Source organism: Hyperoodon ampullatus, assembly GCF_949752795.1.
Source record: "Hyperoodon ampullatus genome assembly, chromosome: 6".
In the NCBI taxonomy this organism is placed as follows: Eukaryota; Metazoa; Chordata; class Mammalia; order Artiodactyla; family Ziphiidae; genus Hyperoodon; species Hyperoodon ampullatus.
Window position 1 is genome coordinate 105,156,886 of NC_136919.1, and position 27,870 is coordinate 105,184,755.

A 27,870-nucleotide genomic window follows, 5' to 3' on the forward strand; every position below is an offset into this window, starting at 1 on the left:
CACGTCTCTACAAATGATCCAATTTTGTTCCTCTTTGTGGCTAAGTAATATTCCATTGTATATATGTACCACATCTTTTTTTTTAAACATATTTATTGGAGTATAATTGCTTTACAATGGTGTGTTGGTTTCTGCTTTATAACAAAGTGAATCAGTTATACATATACATATGTTCCCATATCTCTTCCCTCTTGCGTCTCCCTCACTCCCACCCTCCCTATCCCACCCCTCTAGGTGGTCACAAACCACCGAGCTGATCTCCCTGTGCTATGTGGCTGCTTCCCACTAGCTATCTATTTTACATTTGGTAGTGTATATATGTCCATGCCACTGTCTCACTTTGTCACAGCTTACCCTTCCCTCTCCCCATATCCTCAAGTCCATTCTCTAGTAGGTCTGTGTCTTTATTCCCGTCTTAACCCTAGGTTCTTCATGACCTTTTTTTTTTTTTTTGCCTTAGATTCCATATATATATGTTAGCGTACGCTATTTGTTTTTCTCTTTCTGACTTACTTCACTCTGTATGACAGACTCTAGGTCCATCCACCTTACTACAAATAACTCAATTTCGTTTCTTTTTATGGCTGAGTAATATGCCACTGTATATATGTGCCACATCTTCTTTATCCATTCATCTCTTGATGGACGCTTAGGTTGCTTCCATGTCCTGGCTATTGTAAATAGCTCAGCAATGAACATTGGGCTGCATGTGTCTTTTTGATTTACGGTTTTCTCTGAGTATTTGCCCAGTAGTGGGATTGCTGGGTCATATGGTAATTCTATTTTTAGTTTTTTAAGGAACCTTCATACTGTTCTCCGTAGTGGCTGTATCAGTTTACATGCCCACCAACAGTACAAGAGGGTTCCCTTTTCGCCACACCCTCTCCAGCATTTGTTATTTGTAGATTTTCTGATGATGCCCATTCTAGCTTGTGTGAGGGGATACCTCCTTGTAGTTTTGATTTGCATTTCTCTAATGATCAGTGATGTTGAGCAGCTTTTCATGTGCTTCTTGGCCATCTGTATGTCGTCTTTGGAGAAATGTCTATTTAGGTCTTCTGCCCATTTTTGGATTGGGTTGTTTTTTTTTTTTTTAATATTGAGCTGTATGAGCTGTTTATATATTTTGGAGATTAATCCTTTGTCCGTTGATTCGTTTGGAAATATTTTTTCCCATTCTGAGGGTTGTCTTTTCGTCCTGTGTGTAGTTTCCTTTGCTTTGCAAAAGCTTTTAAGTTTCATTAGGTCCCATTTGTTTATTTTTGATTTTATTTCCATTACTCTAGGAGGTGGATCAAAAAAGATCTTGCTGTGATTTATGTCAGAGTGTTTTTCCTATGTTTTCCTCTAGGAGTTGTACAGTGTCCTGTCTTACATTTAGGTCTCTAATCCATTTTGAGTTTACTTTTGTGCTTGGTGTTAGGGAGTGTGCTAATTTCTTTTACATGTAGCTGTCCAGTTTTCCCAGCACCACTTATTGAAGAGACTGTCTTTTCTCCATTGTATATCCTTGCCTCCTTTGTCATAGATTAGTTGACCATAGGCGTGTGGGTTTATCTCTGGGCTTTCTATCCTGTTCCATTGATCTATATTTCTCTTTCTGTGCCAGTACCATATTGTCTTGATTACTGTAGCTTTGTAAGATAGCCTGAAGTCAGGGAGTTTGAATCCTCCATCTCCGTTTTTTTTCCCTCAAGACTGCTTTGGCTATTCAGGGTCTTTTGTGTCTCCATACAAATTTTAAGACTTTTTGTTCTAGTTCTGTAAAAAATGCCATATGGTAATTTGATAAGGATTGCATTGAATCTGTAGATTACTTTGGGTAGTATAATCATTTTCACAATATTGATTCTTCCAATCCAAGAACATGGTATATCTCTCCATCTGTTGGTATCATCTTTAATTTCTTTCAACAGTGTCTTACAGTTTTCTGCATACAGGTCTTTTGTCTCCCTAGGTAGGTTTATTCCTAGGTATTTAATTCTTTTTGTTGCAATGGTAAATGGGAGTGTTTCCTTAATTTCTCTTTCAGATTTTTCATCGGTAGTGTATAGGAATGCAAGTGATTTCTGTGCATTAATTTTGTATCCTGCAGCTTTACCAAATTCATTGATTAGCTCTAGTAGTTTTCTGGTGGCATCTTTGGGATTCTCTATGTGCAGTATCATGTCACCTGCAAAGTGTGACAGTTTTACTTCTTCTTTTCCAGTTTGTATTCCTTTTGTTTCTTTTTCTTCTCTGATTGCCATGTCTAGGACTTCCAAAACTATGTTGAATAATAGTGGCGAGAGTGGACATCCTTGTCTTGTTCCTGATCTTAGTGGAAATGCTTTCAGTTTTTCACCAATGAGAATGATGTTTGCTGTGGGTTTGTCATATATGGCTTTATTAAGCTGAGGTAGGTTCCCTCTATGCCCACTTTCTGGATAGTTTTTATCATAAATGCATGTTGAATTTTGTCGAAAGCTTTTTTTTGCATCTATTGAGATGATCCTATGGTTTTTATTTTTCAATTTGTTAATATGGTGTATCACATTGATTTGCGTATATTGAAGAATCCCTGCATCTCTGGGATAAACCCCACTTGATCATGGTGTATAATCCTTTTAATGTGTTGGTGGATTCTGTTTGCTAATATTTTGTTGAGGATTTTTGCATCTATATTCATCAGTGGTATTGGCCTGTAGTTTTCTTTTTTTGTAGTATCTTTGGTTTTGGTATCAGGGTGATGGTGGCCTCATAGAATGAGTTTGGGAGTGTTACTTCCTCTGCAATTTTTTGGAAGAGTTTGAGAACGATGGGTGTTGGCTCTTCTATAAATCTTTGGTAGAATTCACCTGTGAAGCCATCTGGTCCTGGACTTCTGTTTGTTGGAAGATTTTTAATCACAGTTTCAATTTCATTACTTGTGATTGGTCTGTTCATATTTTCTGTTTCTTCCTGGTTCAGTTTTGGAAGATTATACCTTTCTAAGAATTTGTCCATTTCTTCCAGGTTGTCCAGTTTATTGGCATAGAGTTGCTTGTAGTAGTCCCTTAGGATGCTTTGTATTTCTGTGGTGTCTGTTGTAACTTCTACTTTTTCAATTCTAATTTTATAGATTTGAGTCCGCTCCCTCTTTTTCTTGATGAGCCTGGCTAATGGTTTATCAATGCTGTTTATCTTCTCAAAGAACCAGCTTTTAGTTTTATTGATCTTTGCTATTGTTTTCTTTGTTTCCATTTCATTTATTTCTGCTCTGATCTTTATGATTTCTTTCCTCCTGCTAACTTTGGGTTTTGTTTGTTCTTCTTTCTGTAGTTCCTTTAGGTTTAACGTTACACTGTTTATTTGAGATTTTTCTTGTTTCTTGAGGTAGGCTTGTATAGCTATAAATTTCCCTCTTAGAACTGCTTTTGCTGCATCCCATAGATTTTGGATCATCGTGTTTTCATTGTCATTTGTCTCTAGGTATTTTTTTATTTCCTCTTTGATTTCTTCAGTGATCTCTTGGTTATTTAGTAACGTATTGTTTAGCCTCTGTGTGTTTTGTGTTTTTTATTCTTTTTCCCTATAATTGATTTCTAATCTCACAGCATTGTGGTCAGAAAAGATGCTTGATATGATTTCAATTCTCTTAAATTTACTGAGGCTTGATTTGTGACCCATTATGTGATCTATCCTGGAGAATGTTCCGTGCACACTTGAGAAGAAAGTGTAATCTGCTGGTTTTGGATGGAATGTCCTATAAATATCAATTAAATCTATCTGGTCTATTGTTTCATTTAAAGCTTGTTTTTCCTTCTTAATTTTCTGTTTGTATGATCTGTCCATTGGTGTAAGTGAGGTGTTAAGTTCCCCCACTATTACTGTGTTACTGTTGATTTCCTGTTTTATAGCTGTTAGCAGTTGCCTTATGTATTGAGGTGCTCCTATGTTGGGTGTATATATATTTATAATTGTTATTTCTTCTTCTTGGATTGATACCTTCATTATTATGTAGTGTCCTTCCTTGTCTCTTGTTACATTCTTTATTTTAACGTCTATTTTATCTGATATGAGTATTGCTACTCCAGCTTCCTTTTGATTTTCATTTGCGTGAAATATCTTTTTCCATCCCCTCACTTTCAGTCTGAATGTGTCCATAGGTCTGATTTGGGTCTCTTGTAGACAGCATATATATGGGTCTTGTTTTTGTATCCATTCAGCAAGCCTGGGTCTTTTGGTTGGAGCATTTATTCCATTCACATTTAAGGTATTTATTGATATGTATGTTCCTATGACCATTTTCTTAATTGTTTTGGGTTTGTTTTTGTAGGTCCTTTTCTTGTCTTGTGTTTCCCACTTAGAGAAGTTCCTTTACCATTTATTGTAGAGCTGGTTTGATGGTGCTAAATTCTGTTAGCTTTTGCTTGTCTGTAAAGCTTTTGATTTCTCCATCGAATCTGAATGAGATCCTTGTTGGGTAGAGTAATCTTGGTTGTAGTTTCTTCCCTTTCATCACTTTGAGTCTATCATGCCACTCCCTTCTGGCTTGTAGAGTTTCTGCTGAGAAATCAGCTGTTAACCTTATGGGAGTTCCCTTGTATGTTACTTGTCGTTTTTCACTTGCTGCTTTCATTAATTTTTCTTTGTGATTTTTGCCAATTTGATTACTGTGTGTCTCGGCGTGTTTCTCCTTGTGTTTATCCTGTATGGGACTCTCTGCACTTCCTGGACTTGGGTGGCTATTTCCTTTCCCATGTTAGGGAAGTTTTTGACTATAATCTCTTCAAATATTTTCTCTTGTCCTTTCTCTCTCTCCCCTCCTTCTAGGACCCCTATAGTGCGAATGTTGTTGTGTTTTATGTTGTCCCAGAGGCCTCTTAGGCTGTCTTCATTTCTTTTCATTCTTTTTTCTTTATTCTGTTCCACGGCAGTGAACTCCACTATTCTGTCTTCCAGGTCACTTATCCATTCTTCTGCCTCAGTTATTCTGCTATTGATTTCTTCTAGTATATTTTTCATTTCAATTATTGTGTTGTTCATCTCTGTTTGTTCTTTAATTCTTCTAGGTCTTTGTTAAACATTTCTTGCATCTTCTTGATCTTTGCCTCCATTCGTTTTCGAGGTCCTGGATCATCTTCACTATCATTATTTTGAATTGTTTTTCTGGAAGGTTGCCTATCTCCACTTCACTTAGATGTTTTTCTGGGGTTTTATCTTGTTCCTTCATCTGGTACATTGCCCTCTGCCTTTTCATCTTGTCTGTCTTTCTGTTAGTGTGGTTTTTGTTCCACAGGCTGCAGGCTTGTAGTTCTTGCTTCTGCTGTCTTATTTTGTTCTTTTTTTTATGGCTGTAGTATTCCATTGTATATCTGTACCACTTCTTCCTTTTTTTTGTACCACATCTTCTTTGTCCATTTATCTGTCAATGGACATCTAGGTTGTTTCCAAGTATTGGCTATTGTGAATAGTGCTGCTATGAACATAGGGGGTGCGTGTATGTTTTTGAATTATGGTTTTGTCTGGATATATGCCCTGTAGTGGGATTGCTGGATCATATGGCAAGTCTATTTTTAGCTTTTTGAGGAACCTCCATACTGTTTTTCATAGTGACTGCACCAACTTACATTCTCAACAACAGTGTAGGAGGATTCTCTTTTCTCTACATCCTCTCCAGCATTTATTATTTTTAGACTTTTTAATTATGGCCATTCTGACTGGTTTGAGGTGGTACCTCATTGTAGTTTTGATTTGCATTTCTCTAATAATTAGCAATGTTGAACATCTTTTTATATTCTTGTTATTGGCCTATAATTCTTTTGTAGTGTATTTTTCTCAGTTTGGTATCAGGATAATGGTGGCCTTGTAGAATGAATTTGGGAATGTTCTCTCCTCGTCAGTTTTTGGTATAGTTTGAGAAGGCTAGGTATTTGCTCTTCTTTATATATTTGATAGAATTTCCCTGTGAAGCCATCTATCTTGTCCTGGACCTTTGTTTGCTGGGAGTTTTTTGATTATGAATTCAATTTCACTACTAGTGACCAGTCTATTCAGATTGTCTATTTCTTTCTGATTCAGTCTTAGAAGACTGTGTGGTTCTAGGATTTTTTATCCACTTTTAGGTTGTCCAGTTTGTTGCTGTATAACTGTTCTTATGATTTTTTGTACCTCTGTGATATCAGTTGTAATTTCTCCTCTTTCATTTCTTATTTTGTTTGAGTCCTCTCTCTCTCATTTTCTTAATGAGCCTGGATAAAGGTTTATCAATTTTGTTCGTCTTTTAAAAAAAAACCCAGCTCTTGTTTTCATTCATTATTATGTTGTTTCTTGGTCTCTGTTTTATTCATTTCTTCTCTGATCTTTGTTATTTCTTTTTTCTGCTGACTTTGGGCTTTGTTTGTTCTTTAATTCCTTTGGACAGTAAATTAGGTTATTTATTTGATATTTTTCTTTCTTTTTGAGGTAGGCCTATATTGCTATAAACTCCCCTCTTAGAACCACTTTTCAGTGTCACATAGATTTTTGAAAGTTGTGTTTTTATTTTCATTTCTCCACATGTTTTCTGATTTCCTCTTTGATTTCTTCATTGACCCATTGTTTTTATAATAGGATATTGTTTAATCTCCATATGTTTTTGTTTTTCCCATTTTTCTTCCTGTAATTGAATCCTAGTTTCATAGTTTTGTTGTCAGAAAAAATGCTTGATGTAATTTCTGTTTTCTAAATTTGTTAAGACTTGTTTTGTGGCCTAGCCTGTGATCTGTCCTAGAGAATGTTTCACATGCACTTGAACAGAATGTATACTGTGCTGGTTTTGGATGGAATGTCCTGTAGGTATCTATTAAGGCCAACTGGTCGAATGTGTCATTTAAGACCACTATTTCCTTATTGATTTTCTTTCTATATGATATGTCCCTTGATGTAAGTAGGGTGTTATAGTCTCCTACTATTATTCTATTGTCAATTTCTCCTTTTTCTATCTGTTAATATTTGCTTTCCATATTTAGGTGCACCTATATTGGGTGCATATATATTAATTAATGTTATATTTTCTTCTTGTATTGATCACTATGTCATTATATAATGCCCTTCTCTGTCTTTTTTACACTTTCTTCTGAAGTCTAATTTGTAAGATATGAGTATCGCTACCAGCTTTCTTATCATTTTCACTTCCATGAAATATCTCCTTCCGTCTCCTCACTTTTAGTCTGTGTGTCTTTCACTCTAAAGAGAGTCTCTTGCCCATAGGTGGGTCTTGTTTTTTATCCAGTCATCCACTTTATGTATTTTGATTGGAACATTTAGTCCATTGACATTTAAAGTAATTACATATAGGTATGTATTTAACTGCCATTTTGTTACTTGTTTTCTGGTTTTTGTCATTCTATATTCTTTTCTTCTTCTTTTAGTTTCTTCCCTTGTGGTTTGATGATTTTCCTTAGTGGTATGCTTGTGTTACTTTCTCCCTATTTTTTGTGTATCTATTGTAGGATTTTGATTTGTGGTTACCTTGGGGTTCCTATATGTTGACCTATATATCTACTTGTTTTAAACTGATAGTCATTTAAATTCAAACACATTCTAAACAATCTACATTTTTTTACTCCTCTCCCCCACATTTTGTGGATCTTTTTTTTTTTGGCTGTGCTGAGCGACATGTGGGATTGTAGTTCCATGACCAGGGATCAAACCCGTGCCCCCTGCAGTGGAAGCGTGGAGTCTTAACCGCTGGACTGCCAGGGAAGTCACCACATTTTGTGTTTTTGATGTCATATTTACATCTTCATGTTTATCCCTTAGCTGTTTATTGTAGTTATAGTTGACTTGCTAATTTTTGTCTTTTAATCTTGTACTAACTTATGTAAGCTGATCCACAGCCTTTACTGTATATTTGCCTTTACTAGTGGGATTTTTCCTTTCCTATAAATTTTTACATCTTGTTATAGCCTTTTTTTTCCACTTGGAGAAGACCTTTTAAGACTTCTTTTAGGGTGGTTTAAGTATTGATGAACTCTTTTAGTTTTTCCTTATCTGAGAAGTTCTTTATTGCTCTTTTAATTCTGAATGATAATCTTGCTGGGTAGAGTATCCTAGGTTGTAGATTTTGCCCTTTCAGCACTTTAAATATGTCATGCCATTCCCTTCTGGCCTGCAAAGTTTCTGCAGAAAAATCAGCTGATAGATTTATGGGTGTTCCTTTGTATATGACTCTGTTTTTTTCTTGCTGCCTTTAAATTGTCTCTTTGTCTTTAACTTTTACCATTTTAATTATGGTACATTTTGGTGTGTGTCTCTTTCAGTTCATCTTGTTTGGGACATTCTCTGCTTACTGTACCTGGATATCTGTTTCCTTCTGCAGGTTCAGGAAGTTTTCAGCCATAATTTCATCAAATACATTTTTGACACTTTTCTCTCTCTTTTCTCTCTCTTTTCTTCTGGAGCCCCTATAATGCAAATGTTAGTATGCTTGATGTTGTCCTAGAGGTCCCTTAAAGTGTTCTCATTTTTTTATATTCTTTTTCTGTTCTGATTGGATGATTTCCATTATTCTCCCAGATCTCTAATGCATTCTTCTGTATCACTTAGTCTGCTATTAAATCTTTCTAGTGTGTTTTTCATTTCAGTTGTTGTATTCTTCATCTCTGTTTATTTTTTACATTTTCTACTTCTTTGTTAACATTCTTACTGTGTTCATCTATTCTTTTCCTTAGTTCATTTAGCATTCTTTTTACTAATGCCTTGAACTCTTTCTGGTAAATTATTTATCTCTGTTTCATTAGTTGATGTTTCACGTTTCTTTATTTTCATCATTTTTTCATTTCAAACAAATTCCTCTGTATTTGTATTTTGCTTAACGTTGTCTCTATGAAATTAGGTGAAACAGTTAACCTGTCTTGGTCTTGGAGGGTTGTACTTGTGTGGGAGCACCTCTGTGCAGTCTGTCTGCCCAGTGGCTTTGGCGGGAGAGCTGGATCTGAAGTGAGCATTGGTCATGTCTTCCCCCAGAGTGCGCTGACTGGTATCACCTTGGTGGTAGGTGGGGATGGAGATGGAGAGGGTGGAGGCAGAGCCAGATATGATCTGGGGCTGCTTCTATGCTCAGTGGTCATCACTGCCCTATTAGGAGCGGTGTCTGGTCCTGAGGTCTGGAGCCGAATCCCTGAGGGTGGGGTCTGAGCTACCTCCTTTCCCTCTAAGTGTGTACTCTCCACCCTCCCGACAATGGCACCTTTGCACCAGTGGAGATCCATGCCGGAGCAAGAGTGTCTGAGTGGTGCCTGATGTAGGCCGGTGTGTGTGTGCTGGTGCTGTCCCTGTACACCAGTCAGAGCTCCAGTCTGGACTGATTTGCCACCTCTGTGAACACCAGTAATGGCTGCTCCCACCCCATTCAGATGCAGGGCTGGGTCAGAGCCAGCTCTGTCTCCCACACATGCATACTTTCCTCCGTGACAGCAGCCTTTGACCTAGTGGGAAGCTGTGCTGGAGCTAGAGGTGCCAGAGTGGGTGTTCAGTGTGGGCTAGGGCACGTGTTGGAACAGTTGACCAGAGTCCCAGGCAGCTTCAGTCTGCTTCCTCTGTCTTGTCCCTAGGAGTAAGCAAGAGTGTTCACACTCTTCACAAGTGAATTCTAGATTTGTTATCGCCCAATATGTGTTCAAACGGCTCACTCCCCAGAGAGGATCTCCAAGCCCTTGTAACCCCTCTCTACTTCTGTGTCCCCCTCCTAGGGGTGCCAGTTCTGACCTGATCGCTTCCTAAACAACTCTATGTGGATCTTTACCGCCTTGGTTGTATAAGAGTCTTCCTGCCAGTCTTTGGTTTGATTTTAGTGAGAATTGCTCCACATTTGATATGTTTTTGAAGTGCTCATAGAGGGAGGTGAACTAGTAGAAGGCGTCCTTCTCTTCCTCCATCTTGATCTCCTCTCTCTGGTCTGAGCTTCTGATCTCACCAAAGCATGGTGTCTGGCTCATCAGAAGTTCCTGCTCACTCCAGGACAGGGGAGTGTGTCCAGGTCACTACTTAGATTTTATCATTTCATTTTACAATTCTGTGGAATGGGCCAGTGCAAGGGTGACCAGAGCCATATTTTTATGGAGCTGGAATGACAGTCGACAGACAGGTGTTGGGTTATGCCTGGTGGCTTAGTGCTACAGAAAAATCAGAAGGAAGGTGTGGGTGTCCTAGTGCAGCTGAATGGGACACTGCTGGTGCATAGCCTGAGGTGGGAAGTGGGGCTGCGGGAAGACCTGTGCAACATGTCTCAGGCAGAGGCCAGCACATGCATGAAGTTGGCCTGTCTGAGAAAAGGAGAGAGGACTGGTGTGTAGGGCACTGCCAGCTCATAGAAAGCATCTTTTTGGCTAGCAAAATGCCAGGGAAATAGGACCAGAATAGGTTAGTATAGAGGCATTTTTCCTATTTCTTCTAGATCCAGTGTTCTGTAAAGACCAGCTGTCTTCGAAGGAAAAACCCAGCTTCTCGGCTAGTCTGCAGCTTCTGAGCCAAGCAGGCCCCAGGGACCTTCCTGGCGGTGCACCATCCCCTTTGGTGCCATCATCCCCTTCCGTGGCTGCTGTGCCCCAAGACATGGCCCCACCAGCTGCCATTCCTAAGCCAGAGCCAGTAACAGGGGCTGCCATGCAGGCAGGGGTCCCAGGGACCCCTCAGGAGCCAGCCAGTGAGCATAAGACCCCCTGGCTACTAGCGGAGACTCATGATGCCCAGCTTGCTGCACAGGCCCCTGGCACAGGCCGAGGGCCTTGTGCCCCATCTCTGGAGGCCCCATCCCACTCCACAGCTGTGGGGGAACCTGGCTCAGCCAGAGAGCCCAGCACCAGGGGGGAGCCCCTGTTGCCTTTGGCCCCTGTGTCTGGTGCCCCTGGCGGGGCCCCTCAGCCCACCCTGGGCCAGCCCCTTCCTCCACTCCCCTCTGTGGTGGGGGCCATCAGCCTGGCCACTCCCCAACTTCCCAGCCCCCCAGTGGCACCTACCGCCCCCCCTCAGCCGCCCTCAGCCTTGGAGTCAGATGGGGAAGGGCCACCCCCAAGGGTGGGCTTCGTGGACAACGCCATCAAGAGCCTGGACGAGAAGCTGCGGACGCTGCTCTACCAGGAGCATGTGCCCACCTCCTCAGCCTTGGCCGGGACCCCTGTGGAGGCAGGTGACCGAGACTTCACCCCGGAGCCCCCAAGAGGGGACGAACCCCGCACAGAGGCCTCTGGGGGTGACCTGGCCCTGCTGCCCCAGCCTGCAGTGAGTACCACCTCACCCAGAGGCACTGTCCCCAGGTGGGGGTCTGGACAGGGGTGGGAACTGACTCTAACCCAGGCCAGTAGGCATCCTGGCCATCTAGAGCCGCCTTACCCCAGCCCAGGCCGTCCTGTTCTCGGGGACCCCTGCCTGACCCACCCGTGCGTGTTTTGCTCGAGTGGCCTAGGGAGGAGGAGCCCAGCCTTTGGCCTGGAGGAGAGGATTTGCAGTTTTGCTGCAGAGGTGTTAGCAAGTGAGGCTCACGGCTCTTTCCTTTTTGTTTCTTTCTTCAGTTGGAAAAGGCAGACACAGCCCTTGGGTTAGATGTCACGTTGGAGCGGGCCACGTCCTTGCCAGTGACAGGTAACAAGCCGTAGGCGCTACCAGCCTTCCTTACTCTGCAACGTTCTGCCTCTTTACCCTTCATCCCCGCAGCATCTTGGATGGGACCCAGATGTGGCAGGAGCTCATCATGATAAAGCCTTAGTTAAAACCCACTTGAGTTCTAGCACAAACCGTGTATTCACACTCCAGGGAGAGAAAGTCCTCTGTCTGTGGAAATGGGTGAAAGCCCTGTCGACTGCGTGTTGGGATGTTATCAGGGCCTGTCTGGCCCCCCAGTGCTCTCAATATGTTCTGGTGGACATCCCTAGCTTCCATTTCTTTAGAAGGTTACAAGATGACTGTTTATATTTTAGACAGAGTACAGGGCTGGGGCTGGGGAGTTCCAGCAGGTCCATGGGAGCTGCCAGGCTGGAGCCATCTGTGAAGTTCTGAAACAGGATTTCCTCCGTGGCTCCTGGGTATCATGCATCTCTGCAGGAACTGTAGTTATTTCATTATCTGAACACCTGTGTTTCAGCCCAAGGGAGTTGGTCTGACCTTCTAAGGTGTTGATTCCTTCTTGGCCTGGAATTCCTTGGGAGATTAGCAAGATAAGGATCCAGCTGACCTTGTAACGGGACCCTGGGTGTGTGTCAGTGGCAGGCACGGCCCCCCAGTTCACAGAGCAAGGGGAGTGGACTGCTGGATTCTGGCCAGACCCCTGGACAGGGCATTCTCTTATAGATGCCACACTTGAGAGGGGTGAGGCAGCTGTAATTGGGGTCAGAAGCTGTAGCATATGATGTTTACCTGGGGAAGATGAGGGTCATGGGGTGAAGCAGGAGTGTGCTGGAGAAGGGAGAAGGCGAGAGGTTGTACCTGAGTGCCTGCTCCATCTCCTTCTGACTTCTGTCCGTGAGATGTGTACCATGGGCCTCCTTCTGCAGCATCAGTGACTTCAAGTGCTGGAACCTTCCAGAGTACAAAACTGATAGGAGAGATCTAAGGAGACAGATTCTAGTTTGGAAGAGGTGAACTTTTCTGGCAGTCAGAGCTGTTGGTAATGAACCTCCTGTCCCTGGAAGTGTGCAAAGCAAGGTTGGAGGATCCCCGCCACAGGCACGTGGGGAGGAGTGTCATGTGTTGCCTAGGGTTGGGGTTGCATGACAGACGGGTCTAGGTCTTCCCAGGAGTCCGTAAGGGGGGCAGCCCCCCAGCCTGGCTGGAGGCTCTGTCAGCCCCTGTCACCACCCCCAACCCCCCACAGCATGTCAGTCCAGCTCGGGCTAACACACAGCCTCAGCTTTCTCTTGCTGTGTGCAGGTCTCAGCTCAGGCCAGACTCCCACACGTGAGGTCCTTCTGCTTCCGTTGTTTACTCTTCACAGCAACCTGGGAAGGCTGATCAGAAATATCACCTGTAGATGGGGAACTGAGACAGCCTCAGGTGACGGGGACCTTCCCTAGACATTGGAGCAGCAGGGTTAGGAATTAGCCTTATTGATCTGATTTTCCAGGACCTCCTAAGACCCTTTTATCATCGGAACATGTCAGGGAGAGAGAAGGTGATGCCGTCAGGTGATAGAGATATCAGGTGAGACAGGGTGACATCATCAGGGGTATAGAGAGGACAGGTGAGACAGGTGATAGTCATCAGGTACGTAGAGGGCCTGGCTGCGCCTGAGGGTCTGGAGCAGGGGTCTTCAGGGACCTGAGTGGTGTTGGGCTGATGTCTCCCCGCTTTTCTGGGTTCTAGGGAGTCTCCTGTGAAGTGACAGGGTTAGGATGTCAGTAGTTTCCGTTCTCCTAGCTGCACACACACCTTCTCAGTGCCACTCCCTTTCCCTTCTGACTGGCTGCTTTGGGGCCATTCCTGTCCTTGTTCTCTGTACCAGCCTGAGTAATGATTTTGTTGTTCCTACAGCAGAATCGTCTTTGAGCAGCATGCTGGGCTGTGAAGGAGGACAGGTGGCCTCAGATTCGCCTGTCGTACCCAGTGTCCCCCAGGTAAGGCGTTTTCTCCAGTGAGACGCTCAGTGGGTTGGCGGGCTTGCTCTCTGATGGTGTTTGTGTGGAATCTTTTCCTTTCCACTGTTTCCCAAGGATGCCCCTGCTTCTGCCATCCCTGCACGTCTGGAGCCCACAGATTGGACCAGCAGGGTCCCTGGGGAAACCTTGGCCGAGTCCACGCAGAGCTGCCCGGGGACATTGACTCAGCATGGCCTGGAGAGCCAGCCCCAGACACACAGCACTCTGATCTCGGGATCCCCTCAGAAGTGGCCAGGGCAGCAGGATGGCAGCTCGCCAGCCAAAACTGTGGGCCGGTTCTCGGTGGTCAGCACCCAGGATGAGTGGACTCTGGCCTCCCCCAGTAGCCTGCGGTACTCAGCCCCACCTGACGTGTACCTGGACGAGGGCCCCTGCAGCCCAGACATGAAGCTGGCTGTGCGGCGGGCACAGACGGCCTCCTCCATCGAGGTCGGCATGGGCGAGCCCATGTCCAGTGACTCTGGGGACGAGTGCCCTCGAAGGAGGCCCCCCATGCAGAAGCACACCTCCCTGCCTGGCAGCGGTGGTGGTGTGGCCAGTGACTTTGTGAAGAAGGCCACTGCCTTCCTGCACAGGTCCTCTCGGGCTGGCTCCCCAGGCCTGGAGACACCCAGCAGGATGGGCGTGAAGGTCCCCACCATCAGCGTGACCTCCTTCCACTCCCAGTCCTCCTACATCAGCAGTGACAATGACTCAGAGATCGAGGATGCTGATATCAGGAAGGAGTTGCAGAGTCTTCGAGAGAAGTAGGTCCTGCGGACCAGGTCGGGTCCGGGCCATGGTGTCAGGGAAGTGTCCGGCAGCTCAAGTCCAGGTCCTGCCATGTGCACTTTGAGCTGCCTGGGCCGGGTGACAGGGTACAGGCGATGTCCCTGCCGTCAGACCTGGTCCCTGGTCTCTGAGGGCCACACCTCCCCTCATCCTTTGGCCTCACACACAGGCCTTGCTCACACTCGCTCTTTCCCCCTGCAAGTTTTACCTGCCCCTGCTGTGGTCAGGGTCACTGAGGTACAGCTACACCGTGAAGTCTCCTTCAGGGCAAGAGGGCCCCACTGTACAGTTACTAAGGTGGGGAGAGGCTGGTGTCCTTGGGAAGGAGTGGCCATGGGCTCTTGGAGTGGGCCCAGAGATGGAGACGTGGGCAGGAGGAGCCTGTGCCTCTCTCTCACTATTGGCTCTGCAAGGAGAGCCCCAGCCCCGGCCTCACCTCAGCCCCTGCTCTCCCCTTCCCCTGCCCCCACACTAGTCCTAGCTGCAGGCTCCCTGAGAAAGGCCAGCAGGGACCACCCGGCCCTTTCCTGGACTGTTCTAGAAACTGCCCTTGCCCACAACCAGTGATTCTACCCGAGTCTTCATGGCAGCTTCCTACCCACGTGACCTGTCAGCTCGACCCTGTTCCCAGGGATGGTGTTGCTTGTGGGGTCAGCCTGAGCTGGAAGCTGCACTGGCCAGGGCTGGAGCCCTGGGTCCCTGGATAATAACATGTTTTCTGTAGACTTGCTTGTGCAGGTTTCCTCTTCTCTGAGAGGCCTCCTGGGCCCTGTTCCCTCACATGGAGGAAGTAACACTTATTTGCCTGATAAGCTGAGGCAACCCTCCAGTTCTGAGCACTGATTATTTGCTGCTTCACCCACGTTCATGATTAGGGTTTGTGTTGTAAGCGTAAATGTGTGAAGTAGTTCACACCGCTCCCCCTACCACTAAAAAACACAGCAGTGTTACAAGTCTGGATATCAGAAAACTTGAATCTCCTTAGGCTGGGCTTCATGCAGTTCTGTGTTGCTGGGTGTGTTGATGCCAGAGGCCCCCAGTGATACTCCCACTTGGCTTAGATGTAAACAGAAAGTGCCCCTGTGTCCCCTGTGCGTGGCCCATCTGCCCAGGCTGTCCTGTGGGCTCCCCGCCCCACTCCTCACACCTGTCCTGCCAGCCCCGGGCTCTCCTGCAGGGGCCTCGTGTCGGAATCAAGCAGGATGCCCACCTGGCTTCCCTTTTCCCTTCCCTCCTGCAGGCATCTGAAGGAGATCTCGGAGCTACAGAGTCAGCAGAAGCAGGAGATCGAGGCCCTGTACCGCCGCCTAGGCAAGCCGCTGCCCCCCAACCTGGGTCTCTTCCACACGGCACCTCCAGTCGGCCGCCGGAGAAGGACCAGCAAGAGCAAGCTGAAGGCGGGGAAGTTGCTAAACCCCCTGGTGCAGCAGCTCAAGGTCGTGGCCTCCAGCACAGGTTGGCCCAGGGCCCTCCTGGCCGCGCTCATGCATGGGAGCCGGGCAGGCGGGAGGCAGGCACTAGGCCCTGAAAAAGCGCTTCTTGGATCTCCTTCCACTGGAGCAGGGAAGCCTTTTCAGGCCTGGGAGAGTTGGGGCCTCCGCCTCTCCTGCCGGGAAGGAAGGACTGAGGGGCAGGCTTTTGTGGCGTCCTCAGCCACCTGTGGGTTGCAGTGTGGTCCTCCTTGCAGAATGCTGCCTGGGATGGGGGCTGCTTCCTCTGACCCCGTTTCTCAGGCATATGTCACCCCCTGACAGAGGGGGTCGAACAGCTGCCTCGGTGGGGGGGGAGAGGATGGTAAGGCTCCCCCACCCCTAGCCCTTAACCGCAGTGCCCAGGCACTGAGAGTGCACCCTGACCCCAAGCCCCCACACTCTGGGGTGGGGACCCAGTGAGCTGAAATCCCCAGATGCGCCAGGTAGGCAGCCAGCAGTGAGTTGACCTTAAACCCTCCCTCTCCATGTTACAGATAACCTGCAGGGCACACATCCAAGAATTACAAGGATTACACAAAACTACATGAATTCCATGCCAATTCCTAAAGCTAACATGAGACATGAGAGTGAGGAAATCCACAGGTCCCCTTCGAGCCTAGGTGTGCATCTCCAGGTGTGCTGTGGTCTTTTCACTGCACCTGCACAACACAGGCTGGCACAGTGTTGGTGATTAGTGGAAAATGGTCATTTTCTTTGATCTTCCTGACACCCCCACATGGGTGACCCAGCCATGCCCCCGTTGCCTGCAAGGACTCAGCTTCCCCAAGGTCACCCAGCAAAGAGCAGGGAGGATAGACATGGCCTGAGCTGGCTGGTCTGTCCTGTGGTGCCTCATCATACCTGTCACCCCTTCTCCCCCCAACCCAGGTCACTTGTCAGACTGCAGCAGAGCCCCTCCTGCTAAGGACCCTGCCCAAGCTGGGGCAGGGCCCACAGCAGCTTCAGACCCATGTGGGAAGGCAGTTCAGACCCAGCAGCCTTGCTCCGTGCGGGCCTCCCTGACTGCAGACATCTGCTCCGGCTTGGCCAGTGATGGAGGCGGAGCGCATGGCCCAGGTGATTCCCAGCTCGCCCGTCTCCGAGCATGTGCTAGCCTCATAGGGCCCGTGTGGCATAGAGGGGACGTGAGCTGCGGCCAAGGCTGCCGACAGCTTCTTAAGGAAAAAAAATAGTAGACGTAGCTTTTGAATGAAAAAAGTGGATGGCCTTCCCATCATCGAGTCTTGCTGTAAGCGGCTCGGAGGGAGGTGCGCTTTGCAAGAGCCGGCCTGGGGAAGGCGCCAGGACCAGTGAGAGGTCAGATGTGGCGTCTGCTGCGTGCTCTGCGCCGGTTCCCAGGCACTGGCCCACCCCGTCCCACCCCATTCCCCACTAAACATGGGTCCTTCCGTCAGGAGGGCCAGCTGGGGGGACGAGGGCACAGCTCTCGAGCTGGGAGATTGGCCTTGAGGAGGAAATGCTCGTCACCGCTGCCGTGGACGTAGCAGCTACGCGATGAGGTGCTCCACCCCCCACCATCTCTGTCCAGAGAAGTCGTGGTGACCGCTGCCGGTGCCCACCCCCCACCCTGCCCCGCACGCTCTCCTGGGGTCCGCTTCTCTTCCGTTCCAACACTGCCTCCTTTGCATTACATGGTCAGTGGCTGTGGTCCTCTGGGCTGGGCTAGGTGGAGCCGTGGATGCTAAGTGAAGAGGCTGATATGGCTTGTGGTGTGTAGGAGGAATCCCAGAGACTGTACTTGATGCCTGTCTCTTTGTTTTCTTCCCTCTATATTCATTTGCAGGCTGGACGGTTTACCACCCAACGTCTGAGAGAGTGACCTATAAGTCTAGTAGCAAACCTCGCGCTCGATTCCTCAGTGGACCCGTGTCTGTGTCCATCTGTCTGTATTTGTTCTTTTGTATTTTATCACCTCCTGGCCCTTGGTTTCTGCCCTGCCCCTCCCTGTCTTCATTACCTTCCGTACATTCTGTAGGACGCCTACCCCACCCCATTGAAATCACCTATTTAATATGCGAAACGGAACCCCGTCCATGCCCACCCTTCTGGCCCCAGAAAGCGCCAGTGCATGCTCTTGGCTGGCTCATGCCCGGACACCAAAAGCACGTGCAGTGGCTCACCCACTCCTGGCCTCGGGCGCTCTGCCGCCAGGCCCCCAGGCGCTCTGCATTTCTCTCGTCACTCGTTTGTTTAGTGTTTTTTTTCTTTTTTTATGTTGGACGTAGTTTTATTTCTGTTGCGATTGTGGCAAATTTACACGTCCGCTGTCCCCAGCTCCAGCGACAACAAAAAGACAACCCCGGCCTTCTCTAGACGCATGGTGTGTTTCACACGTGTCTGGACTCTGAAGACATGCATGTAGCAAGCTGAGACAGTTCTAGAAGGTCACTGGAGGGTGTAACTTCTGTACAAGGGCCGTATCACAACATCCAGTACTGTTAACCCACTGCCCCACTCCCTGCATGTGGAAATGCTGAGAGAACGTGCTCCAGCTAGGATGTCCCAGCGCCCCTCTCCATTCTGGAATCTCTAACCCTGAGAGATGTGATTCCCAGCCTCCTGCTGTGCCTCCCTTTCTGGGCCTGGCCCCTCCTGGTCTTCTCTCTAGCTGGAGCACTTTACTTGGTGTATTCCCCTCTCATCTCACCGACCTCAGAGATGAAGTCAATTATTCAGTTCCTCAAAGCTGTGCTAAACCAAAACTCAAGTCCCAGTCATCCTCAGACTCCCTGGAACACCCTCCTAATACCCAAGGACTCCATGTTCCAGGAATGGCACATCTGCTCAGGCTGTCCAAAATCGTTTTCATTCCTCAGATCAATTGGCAAATGATTCAAAAGCTTTGAGGTTTTCAGGTTTTTGTTTTTCAACAGAAAAGTTAAGCTTTTAACCAGTTGGATGGTACATGCTGGTTTAGGGCATGTGGCTTTTGCTGGTACAATAAAGATACATTGTGCTTGTTGTGATCTGAGGCCACGTCCATGGCAGCCGTCCATCAGAGTTCAGTGTCCATCCCCATCAGAGGGACTTTGGCACCCTCCTGTGGGAGGGACAGGTTGGAGGCATAGGACCACATAGAAATGCTCAGGGACTGCCCAGTGCTTCTTGTCCACTAACAGGGGCCCTATTTCAGCTCGAGTGTCATGGGGCTACAGGTTAGTTGCTAAGTTGGGTGGGGGGCTGGGAGGCCTGCATGCATCCTGGCTCCCTGCTTACCTCACGGCATCACTCACTGGTCCTCTTCTGCCCATGTGTGCCTGGCTCTTGCCTGAGAAGCTGTGGTGAGGGCACCTGGGTCTCCAGGTGTCTCATGGTCGGACAAGTACGTGTATCACTGCCGGGAGGGTGGCTGGCCAGGCATGGGAAGCAGATGAGAGCAGGGCACTTAGAATAAAAGTGTGCGAGTGATCAACACCGTGTATGCCCCTGAGGTCATTGCCATGCTGCCTTTCTACCCACGTGGTTCTGCTTTTTTTTTCTAAGGGTTTTCATTTGCATCGTTAATTACTGTTCCAGGATTAAAAACAATTTTTTTTGAGCCACAGTAGGGACAAAGGGTTTCTGTTTTACTTCTGTCTCTGTGGCCAGGAGGAAAGGAATGTGTGAGGCACGGCTTGGTGGAGACAGGGACCAGGCCTAGGCAGGTGGATTTTAGGTAGTAGTACCTGCTGGCCTGTAAGGCCTTATTTCCAGTCTCTGATGCTGTGAATCTGATGGTACTGCTTGTTTTCACACCCTGGCCCTTTTAGGCGCACCTTGGCTGAGTTCCTAGTCTTCGGGCCACAGCTTGGCCCCCACATGGTCTGAGGTTGCTGGTCCGAGACTGTGCTGTGGGTTCCTGCCCTGGGTCCTCTCACCCACAGGCCTCCAACTGGGGGCATGTGCAGGCTCAGCCTGAGCTCCTGCGGCTCTAACGGGGTGGGATGCCCCAGGACACCCCCTCCTGTCCCACGTGCCCTGGCATTTGCCAAGCCCTCTAGGCGTCCTCAGTCTGTTGGTTTCTGGGTGACCAAGGAGCTTTGTGGTCTGCGAGGAGACTGAGTACATGCCTGTGAGAGACTGGAGGGAAATTCAAAGCTGGTTGCAGCCCCTGAGGGCGGAGAGGCAGGGGGACTTTGGGCAAAGATGGTAGAGAGGAGGGCATGCAGAGCAGTTGGAAGACCCTGAAGTGTGCCCACTCGGTGGGATGAGGGCTAGAGGGAGCTTGAGCTTGGGTGCTGAGGGCCATGGCTTTGGGGATGTGGGGGCAGCTAGCCCAGCCCAGAGCTAAAGCCAAGAGAGGGTTTTCAATTTGCTGCCTTGAACTGAACAGGGGACAAGACTCTAGGAAAATAAAAACCTGTGTTAAGCTTTGAAGTACAGAAGGAAGGTCCCAGCTTCAGTGAACCTCAGAGAAGATGAGCGAGGTTGGAGACGGGTGGGGGCACCTGGGTGGAGCTGCAGGCAGCTTCAGGAGGTGAGGAGGTAACTTGGGGTGGGCGAGGCAACCACGCACAGGATGGAGAGCGGCAGGAGGGAGGGTAAAGCCTGGACGCCTCCGCGGGGCGGGAGCTGGGACAGGCCAGCCATCAGAACAGTAGGCGGGCGGGCCCCCACGGAAGGGCAGATGTGGGGGTGAGGCTCTGGGCACAGAACCCTCCTTGTGGCCAGTGGAGGGTTCAGGGAAGCTTGGAGTCGGGCGGGGGAGGCGCGGTCGTGTTCAGAAGTGGTTTCGTCCTGTTGGTCAGAAGCTGTTGTCAGACCCATTGATCCTCCCTGCCTCTGGCTCCTCCTCATCTGAACAGAGGCAGGTGCGGGTACCCTTCCAGGACTTTCTCTGTGCACGTGGAACGATGGGGTCTGCTTTGTGTTGTTCGCACGTGTCCATCAGCAGCAGGCCAGGTGCCCATGCTGTAGCACGTTTGTCTCTGGGACCCCCAGGGGCTGCTGTGCAGCCCCCAGGTCCTTCCCGCACCTGGGAGTGTTCTCATCTCTCCCTGTGGGGACTCAGGCAGGGGAGGTCACCCAGGGAGGAGACACCCCCTCACAAAGCCCCACCCCACCCTACGACCACTCAGCTTGAGCTGTCCTAAGGGCAGGCCCCGTGCCAGCTGGGGAATGAAGCTCAGGGTGGAGTCACCCTAGGGCAGGGCCGAGACACTCCTGCTTCCCTGTTCATGCTGCACAGAAGAGTTTCAGCACTTGCCTTGGCTTGAGACTAGGTGGCTGGATACGGAGACGCCCGGAATTGATGTTTTGGCTCTATATGCCATTTGTTTCTGGTGCCAGAACAGAGTGTCTAAAGCCACTGTCGGGTGTAAGGCTGACCGTTGGAGGTACCCCTCTTGTCATGGGGAAGGTGGGGAGGCCCCTGGCTGGTCCGCACTGAGGCTGCTGGCCCCGGTTCCTGTGAGCTTCGTTAGTATTTGAACACTGATAAACAGCAGGTGTGGGGGCTTCCCTGGTAGCGCAGTGGTTGAGAGTCCGCCTGCCGATGCAGGGGACACGGGTTTGTGCCCCGGTCCGGGAGGATCCCACATGCCACAGAGCGGCTGGGCCCGTGAGCTATGGCCGCTGAGGCTGCGTGTCCGGAGCCTGTGCTCCGCAACGGGAGAGGCCACAACAGTGAGAGGCCCACATACCACACACACACAAAAAAAGAACAGCAGGTGTGGTCGTGGCTACAGGGCCTGGCCCACTTCTTAAGCAGTCTGCCCGCATCGGATACCCTGGGATTTGAGGTGTCCCTCGAGCGGTCCAAGGGTCTAGATGGCACTGGGTGCCCGACAGTGCTGACCGTGCACACCAGGAGTAGCCTCTGTTTCCATGCCAGAGTGAATGTGGGGGCAAGTGGTGTGGGGGCCTCACTGCACACAGGCCTGGGTGGTGCCCGAGACCCCTGGCCTGGCTGTGAGGGCAGGTGGCTGGTGGCTCTGGGGGCGACTCCTGCAGACACGTGCTGCACCAGGACAAGGCTTTAGGTCATCCAGTGTGTTGCTCCTTTGCAGTCTGGGAAGAACAGTTTTCCCAACAGCTGGGAGAGGCTGCCAAGCCCTGCGTCCCTAGCATCTGCCCTTGTGGAAGCTTCTCTGAGTCGTTCTGGGGCCTCTAAGCCAGCTCTTGCCAAGCCTTGGCTAAGGACGGAAGTCCTACAGGGGAAGACTCACTCTTCATGGGAAACCAGGGGTGGGGCTGGTTAAAACCATTATGCCCCCTGTGGGCCTGATGTGGGCTTCCTGGGGGCCCATGTGGGTCCCCTGTAGGCCTCCTGTGGGCCATAAGTGGGCCCCTTGTGGGTCCCATGTGGGCCCTCTGTGGGTCCTTTGTGGCCCTGGTGCCCTTGTGTTGCTGCCTTGTAGCCTGCTGGCTCTGTAGGCAGGAACTCGATGTATACACTAGCACAGTACGGGTTGAGCAGGGCTGGGTGGAGGCTTGTTCATCAGAATCTGTCTGCATGGTGGGTGTTGAGGGCAGGACCCAGGCCAGGGCACAGACACGGGGGAGGAGATTCAAGTGGCCACCTGAGGATGGACAAGGGCTCTGGTGTGAGCGTGGACTGGTTAGCCACATGGTGCCTGCTCAGCTGTGGTTCTGCACTGAGCCGGACAGTGTGGTCTCCGTGTGGAGGGACCCGAATCTGGTTTGTTTGTGTTTAAAGGTCCACCCTAAGGGCTGGGAGCCGTCTGTATTCCGGTCACCTCCGGGCCTGTGTTCAGTGAGGGCACGGAAGGCTGGGGGCTATCCGTGCTCCATCTCCTCGGGCTGTGTCCGGTGACGGTGTGGAGGTCTCAGTGGGCTGGTATCACTCTCTGGCTGTGAGCACCGCGTCCTGGTGGCTGATTGCTTTGACCCTGGGTTCCCGGGAAGGTCGGTCTGGGGCCGTGATCGCAGGCCCAGGCTCTGTCTAGCACTCCTGACCAGGCAGCTCCTGGGGCTGGCTGGCGTGTTCTCTTTCCTGTGAGGGTGAGGGGAGGCAGCTCTGAAAGCAGAGCTCTAGCCGCACTAGGTGGTGCCAGGCAGGCACAGAGCAGCCTTTTGAAAGAACCTGCTACTGTGAGGCTGCAAGGACCTGGCAGAGTGATTAGTCCCATGTCCCAGGGTCATCTCTAGGGGACTGCTGTGGCCCAGAGGACGCTACAACCACAGGAATCTGACTAGGAAACGTGCTCTCATCTGGTGCCCTGCACGCTCACAGAGCCCAGGACCCTCCTCCCTTCGTCCCTCAGAGCCCCCAGAGGGCCTTGTGCTCTCAGTTGGGTCCATCACAGGACACAGACCAGCAAAAACCCTTCAAAGTTCCCACTGAGAATCAGTCAGTCTGGATCGCTGGCCTTTTTGGTTTTACTCGCACATTAGAGACCCCCAACAGAATATCACCTCCCTTTTTACCAAGTCAGCCTCATAGAACACAACAGAATGAACAAAAAGAAGTGCAACTCAATTTGAGCTAGGTTTCTGAGCCCAGTGGGCACAGCTCTTCCCCAAGGAGCCTTTGGCCCCCGTCCCCAAATGCAGGAGGCAGCATCTTGCCTTCCACAGCGAGAGTGCTGGGAATGGCTGTGTGGCGGGCACCCTCCAGGGAGTATGGCGTGTGCAGGGAATTGTGCTCCAGGCGAGGGGGCCGTGGGCCGGAGCACAGACACCCTCCGTGCTAGTGTGGCCTTGCTGAGTGACCTTGGGGACACCTGAGCCGTCCTTGCCCGTCCCACGTTTGCCTGCTTGGCTCCCTGGGATGCCACTGGGTAAGCCGGGTGTGGCAGCCCCTCCCGGGCAGCTCATCTGCCCTCCAGGTGGGCACTGACTGTCAGTGCCAGACACTAAAGTCACTGCCCGTCTGTCTTAGCACAGGCAGCCTCTGGGGAGCCCAGGGCCTGGCAGCATTTAGTCACGGTGCAATAAGGAGGCCTCACCCTGCCCCAGTGGACCTGGAATCCCAGATGAGGCAGCAGCGATACAGAGAATCAGGGTCGGCCCTGCCTCCCACCTCTCTAGATAGGACCCCTCATATTTCCCCACCACGCTTGCCACTGGCCTGTTCAGGGCAGCTGTCCAGGACCTGGGATTGGCCTCAAACCTGCAAAACAATGTATCTTTTTGCACTTGGAAAACCGCCCATGGGCCTCCCTCTGGGCAGAGCTAGGCTGCTCCATTGAGAGCTCTCCTGGCTGAGTCTAAGTGGGTTTCCTGCCTCAACCAGCGGGGCTCCCAGAAACCTTACATTTGAAAGCCAAGCAGTGTGCTTTGCTTTTTTTTTTTTTCTCTCCTTTCTCTCTCTCTCTTTTTTTTTTTTTGAATATGCTTCTAGAGTCACACACACACTTCTACCTGAAGCTTGGGGCTTGGCCCTGCACCTCCGCCCCTCGGCGAAGCTCGTGTGAACCTCCACACTGACTTGGGGGCCGCCCAGTTAGCCCAGGAGGCTGGTCCCTTCTCTCTGAACTGCTGGCCTTTGCTCCTCCTCACACACTGATGACTTTTGCTTAGAGTGTGGTGGCTTGTCCCCCATGTGTGCTGTCCTGCCTAACCCTGTGGTCTTGTGTCATTTCTTCTTCCCTTGCAGGGTCTGCCTTGAAGCGTCTCTGTCTAGGCAAAGAGCACAGCAGTCGTAATTATCGGGTTTTTTACCCCTTGTCCGCTTCCATCGCATGGGCTTTATTGTGGCTAGTGTGCATCAGGGTTTCCGCGACTAGACCGGGAGCCAAGGGCCCAGGGGGTGGCCGGGCGTGGGCCTGCTCCGCGCCCACCCTTTGCGGGTGCTGCTTGGCCTCCGCCTGGCGAGATAGCCGCCCTCGGGCGCCCTTTTGAGTCTCCATGGCTCCTAGAGTTTGTGCATTCTTGCCAGTTCACATCTAACAGGCTGTCCTTCTCCGGAACGTCCACATATTACCAATCATTAATTGGCTCCTTTTCCAAAACCTTAGGAATGAGTATTTCCTTGAAGTGCTAAAGATGAGTGCCCCTCACAGAGGAGAGATGCCGGGACAAAATGGGTATCAGTTTACCTGGGCCGCCCACTGCTCTCATCTCATGCCTTTTTTTTTTTTTTTTTTTTTTTTAATTTTTCTGTTTTTCTTTTCTGGCTGAAATGTTCATGTAGAAATAGCAGCGTGTGTAAAATCTCATCACTAATGTTTAACTGTTTGTGTCTGTGCTGTTTCATTGCTAGCCTCTAAAGTAAACTACATATTGCAATGGCTTGTTTGAAGAGATGGTCATTAGGTTATTTATTTAATGCAGAAAATTTTAAAATTGGTTTATCCAAAACTGCCAATAAGAAATTACGTGCTGGGGAAGGAAAGGGACACAATTCAAAAAAATTTTAAAGTCCTGTTTTGGTCATTAAAAAAGATCTTTGAGTGAAGTGGCCAAGTGCGCTCACCTTTGTCCAGCTCCGCCTAAGCCACAGCTCCAGGCCTTCCCGGGCAGCCGGGCCTCCCAGTTCCTCCTGCTACAGGCATCAGCCCCTCAGTTGGCACCAAGCCTGTAGACCCATGACGGAAGGCTCTGGGCATTTGTATCCTTTATTATTATTACACGGTCTGGTGAGGAGAGGCGTGATTTCTGTGTCTTAAATTCCAAATCACCAAGTCATTATCATTCACAGAAACATCAGCAATCCAGCCTATTGCAAGCATTTTCCCTTTGCTGGAAGGATAGCCGCAGCTGCTAAGCATTCTGCCTAAAGTCTTGTTGAATCTCCTCTGAATCCTCATATTAGAGCTGAGAGTGCAGAAGCGTGAGGAATTTGCCCCCAGTCTGTGTCCAGCTGCACCAGGAGTTTTCTGAACTCTCTCACATGGGGGGGTCTGGTGGTCCTGGGCAGTGTGGGCACAGAGGATGCTGAGTGAGGCTGCCGGCAGCTGGGGTCCTGTCCCCTGGCTGATGAGATGGGTGATGGCTGCCTGGCAATATCCAGTCCGCTGAGGTCGCTCCACTGTGTCTAAAACTACATGGACCGCCCCCCCCAATGCAGACCATCTCCTGAAGCAAGGTGTTGCCTGGCTTAAGCGAGACCACTGTATGAATGACTGCAGCCAGCCAGTGGTGCTGGCGTGTGGTGTCACCAACCCTGGCCTGTGTGTGCTCTCTAGGGTCCTCCACCAGCAGCCTGGTCCCGGGCCCTGAGCCGGGCCCCCAACCTGCCCTGCACATCCAGGCGCAGGTGAACAACAGCAACAACAAGAAAGGCACCTTCACGGACGACCTGCACAAGTTGGTGGACGAGTGGACAAGCAAGACGGTTGGGCCCACACAGCTGAAGCCGTCACTCAACCAGTTGAAGCAGACGCAGAAGTTGCATGACATGGAGGCCATGGCAGGCTGGCCCCCAGCCTCTGGCGAGGCACGGGCTGTAAGTGGGGCATGGGGGTGGGGCTGGGCTTGTCCAGAGTCGAAGGCACGGAGTGGGAATGAAGCTGTGACTCCAGATCTCAGCAGAACAGCTGAGCAGCAGGCCCTAGCCCAGTGTTGGCCAGTGTCTAGGTGGGACTGGCCAGCAGCTTGCAGGTGTGGCCTCATCCTGGTGAGCCCACCTCAACCTGTCTTCCACCAGAGCCCAAGCTGGCAAAGTGGGTGGGGTCTGCACCCCTGATTGAGTTTTAGCTCAGGCGCCCCAGACCACGTGGGGCAGAAGTGAGGAGCTGCTGTCTTGGGTTTTGTTGTGTGAATTGTTCCTGTATTAGGACTGCTGACTTCAAAGCCTACTTGAAGGAGTATTCCCTCTTTTTCAGTCTCCTGGAGGAGTTTGTGCAAGGTTATGTTATTTTTTCCTGAAATGTTTAACAGAGTTCACTGGTGAAGCCATCTGGGCCAGGAGGGTTTTGTTTTTCTTTTTAACTTTTAATTTTTTATTGGAGTATAGTTGATTAACAATGTTGTCTTAGTTTCAGGTGTTCATCAAAGTGATTCAGTTATACATATACATGTATCTATTCTTTTTCAAATTCTTTTCCCATTTAGGTTGTCACATAATGTTGAGCAGAGTTCCCTGTGCTATATAGTGGGTCCTTGTTGCTTATCCATTTTAAATACAGCAGTGTGTACATGTCAATCCCAAACGCCCTATTCCTCCCCCACCCTTCTCCCAGGTAACCGTAAGTTCAGTTCTCTAAGTCTGTGAATCTGTTTCTGTTTTGTGAATAAGTTCATTTGTATCATTTTTTATTTTAGATTCCACATATAAGTGGTATTGTATGATATTTGTCTTTCTCTGTCTAACTTACTTCACTCAGTATGACAATCTCTAGGTCCATCCATGTTGCTGCAAATGGCATTATTTCATTCTTCTTAATGGCTGGGTAATATTCCGTTATATATATATACCACATCTTCTTTATCCATTCCTCTGTTGATGGACATGTAGATTGCTTCCATGTCTTGGCTATTGTAAAAAGTGCTGCAGTGAACATTGGGGTGCATGTATCCTTTTGGACCATGTTTTTCTCCAGATATATGCCCAGGAGTGGGATTGCTGGATCATATAGTAGTTCTATTTTAGTTTTTTAAGGAACCTCCGTACTGTTCTGCATAGTGGCTGTACCAATTTACATTCCCACCAACAGTGAAGGAGGGTTCCTTTCTCTCCATACCCTCTCCAGCATTTATTGTTTGTAGATTTTTTTGATGATGGCCTTTTTTTTTTTTTTGAGTGTAGGAAGGTTCCCCTATGATCTTTTACTTCAAAAAGTTTCGAACATACAAAAGATTGAAAATTCTTCAGTGAACTCTCAGATACCTTCTACCTATGAGCTATGATTGACATTTTGCTGTTACATATTTATCACACATATCTACAACCCTTGAGGGTAAGGTTTCCATTATGGATTTAATTTCTTTTACAGTTTTAGTACCATTTGGGTTTTCTATTTCTTCTTTCTGTTAAATACTGCTTTTCTAACAATTGATACACCTCTAAATTTATCTAAGTTTTCCAATTAATTGGTATAGAGTTGTTTATAATATTTTCTTTTCACAGTTTGCAGGATTTGCAGTGATGTCTTGTTTTTCATTCTGATATTGGTGATTTCTCTGAATTT

General features: G+C 48.9%; 1 protein-coding gene across 1 annotated transcript in view; it reads left to right on the top strand.

Annotated features, from left to right (window-relative positions):
- WNK2 (WNK lysine deficient protein kinase 2) overlaps positions 1–27,870 on the top strand; it is a gene marked incomplete at its 5' end in the record, with an annotated part of 158,323 nt that overhangs the window by 104,489 nt on the left and 25,964 nt on the right. The window contains 9 exons of the mRNA XM_079706772.1: positions 10,400–11,223; positions 11,514–11,583; positions 13,468–13,550; positions 13,647–14,338; positions 15,604–15,818; positions 16,724–16,912; positions 17,640–17,738; positions 24,396–24,440; positions 25,927–26,186. Coding sequence (XP_079562898.1) covers positions 10,400–11,223; positions 11,514–11,583; positions 13,468–13,550; positions 13,647–14,338; positions 15,604–15,818; positions 16,724–16,912; positions 17,640–17,738; positions 24,396–24,440; positions 25,927–26,186 — 2,477 coding nt within the window. The remainder of the gene's footprint in view (positions 1–10,399; positions 11,224–11,513; positions 11,584–13,467; positions 13,551–13,646; positions 14,339–15,603; positions 15,819–16,723; positions 16,913–17,639; positions 17,739–24,395; positions 24,441–25,926; positions 26,187–27,870) is intronic.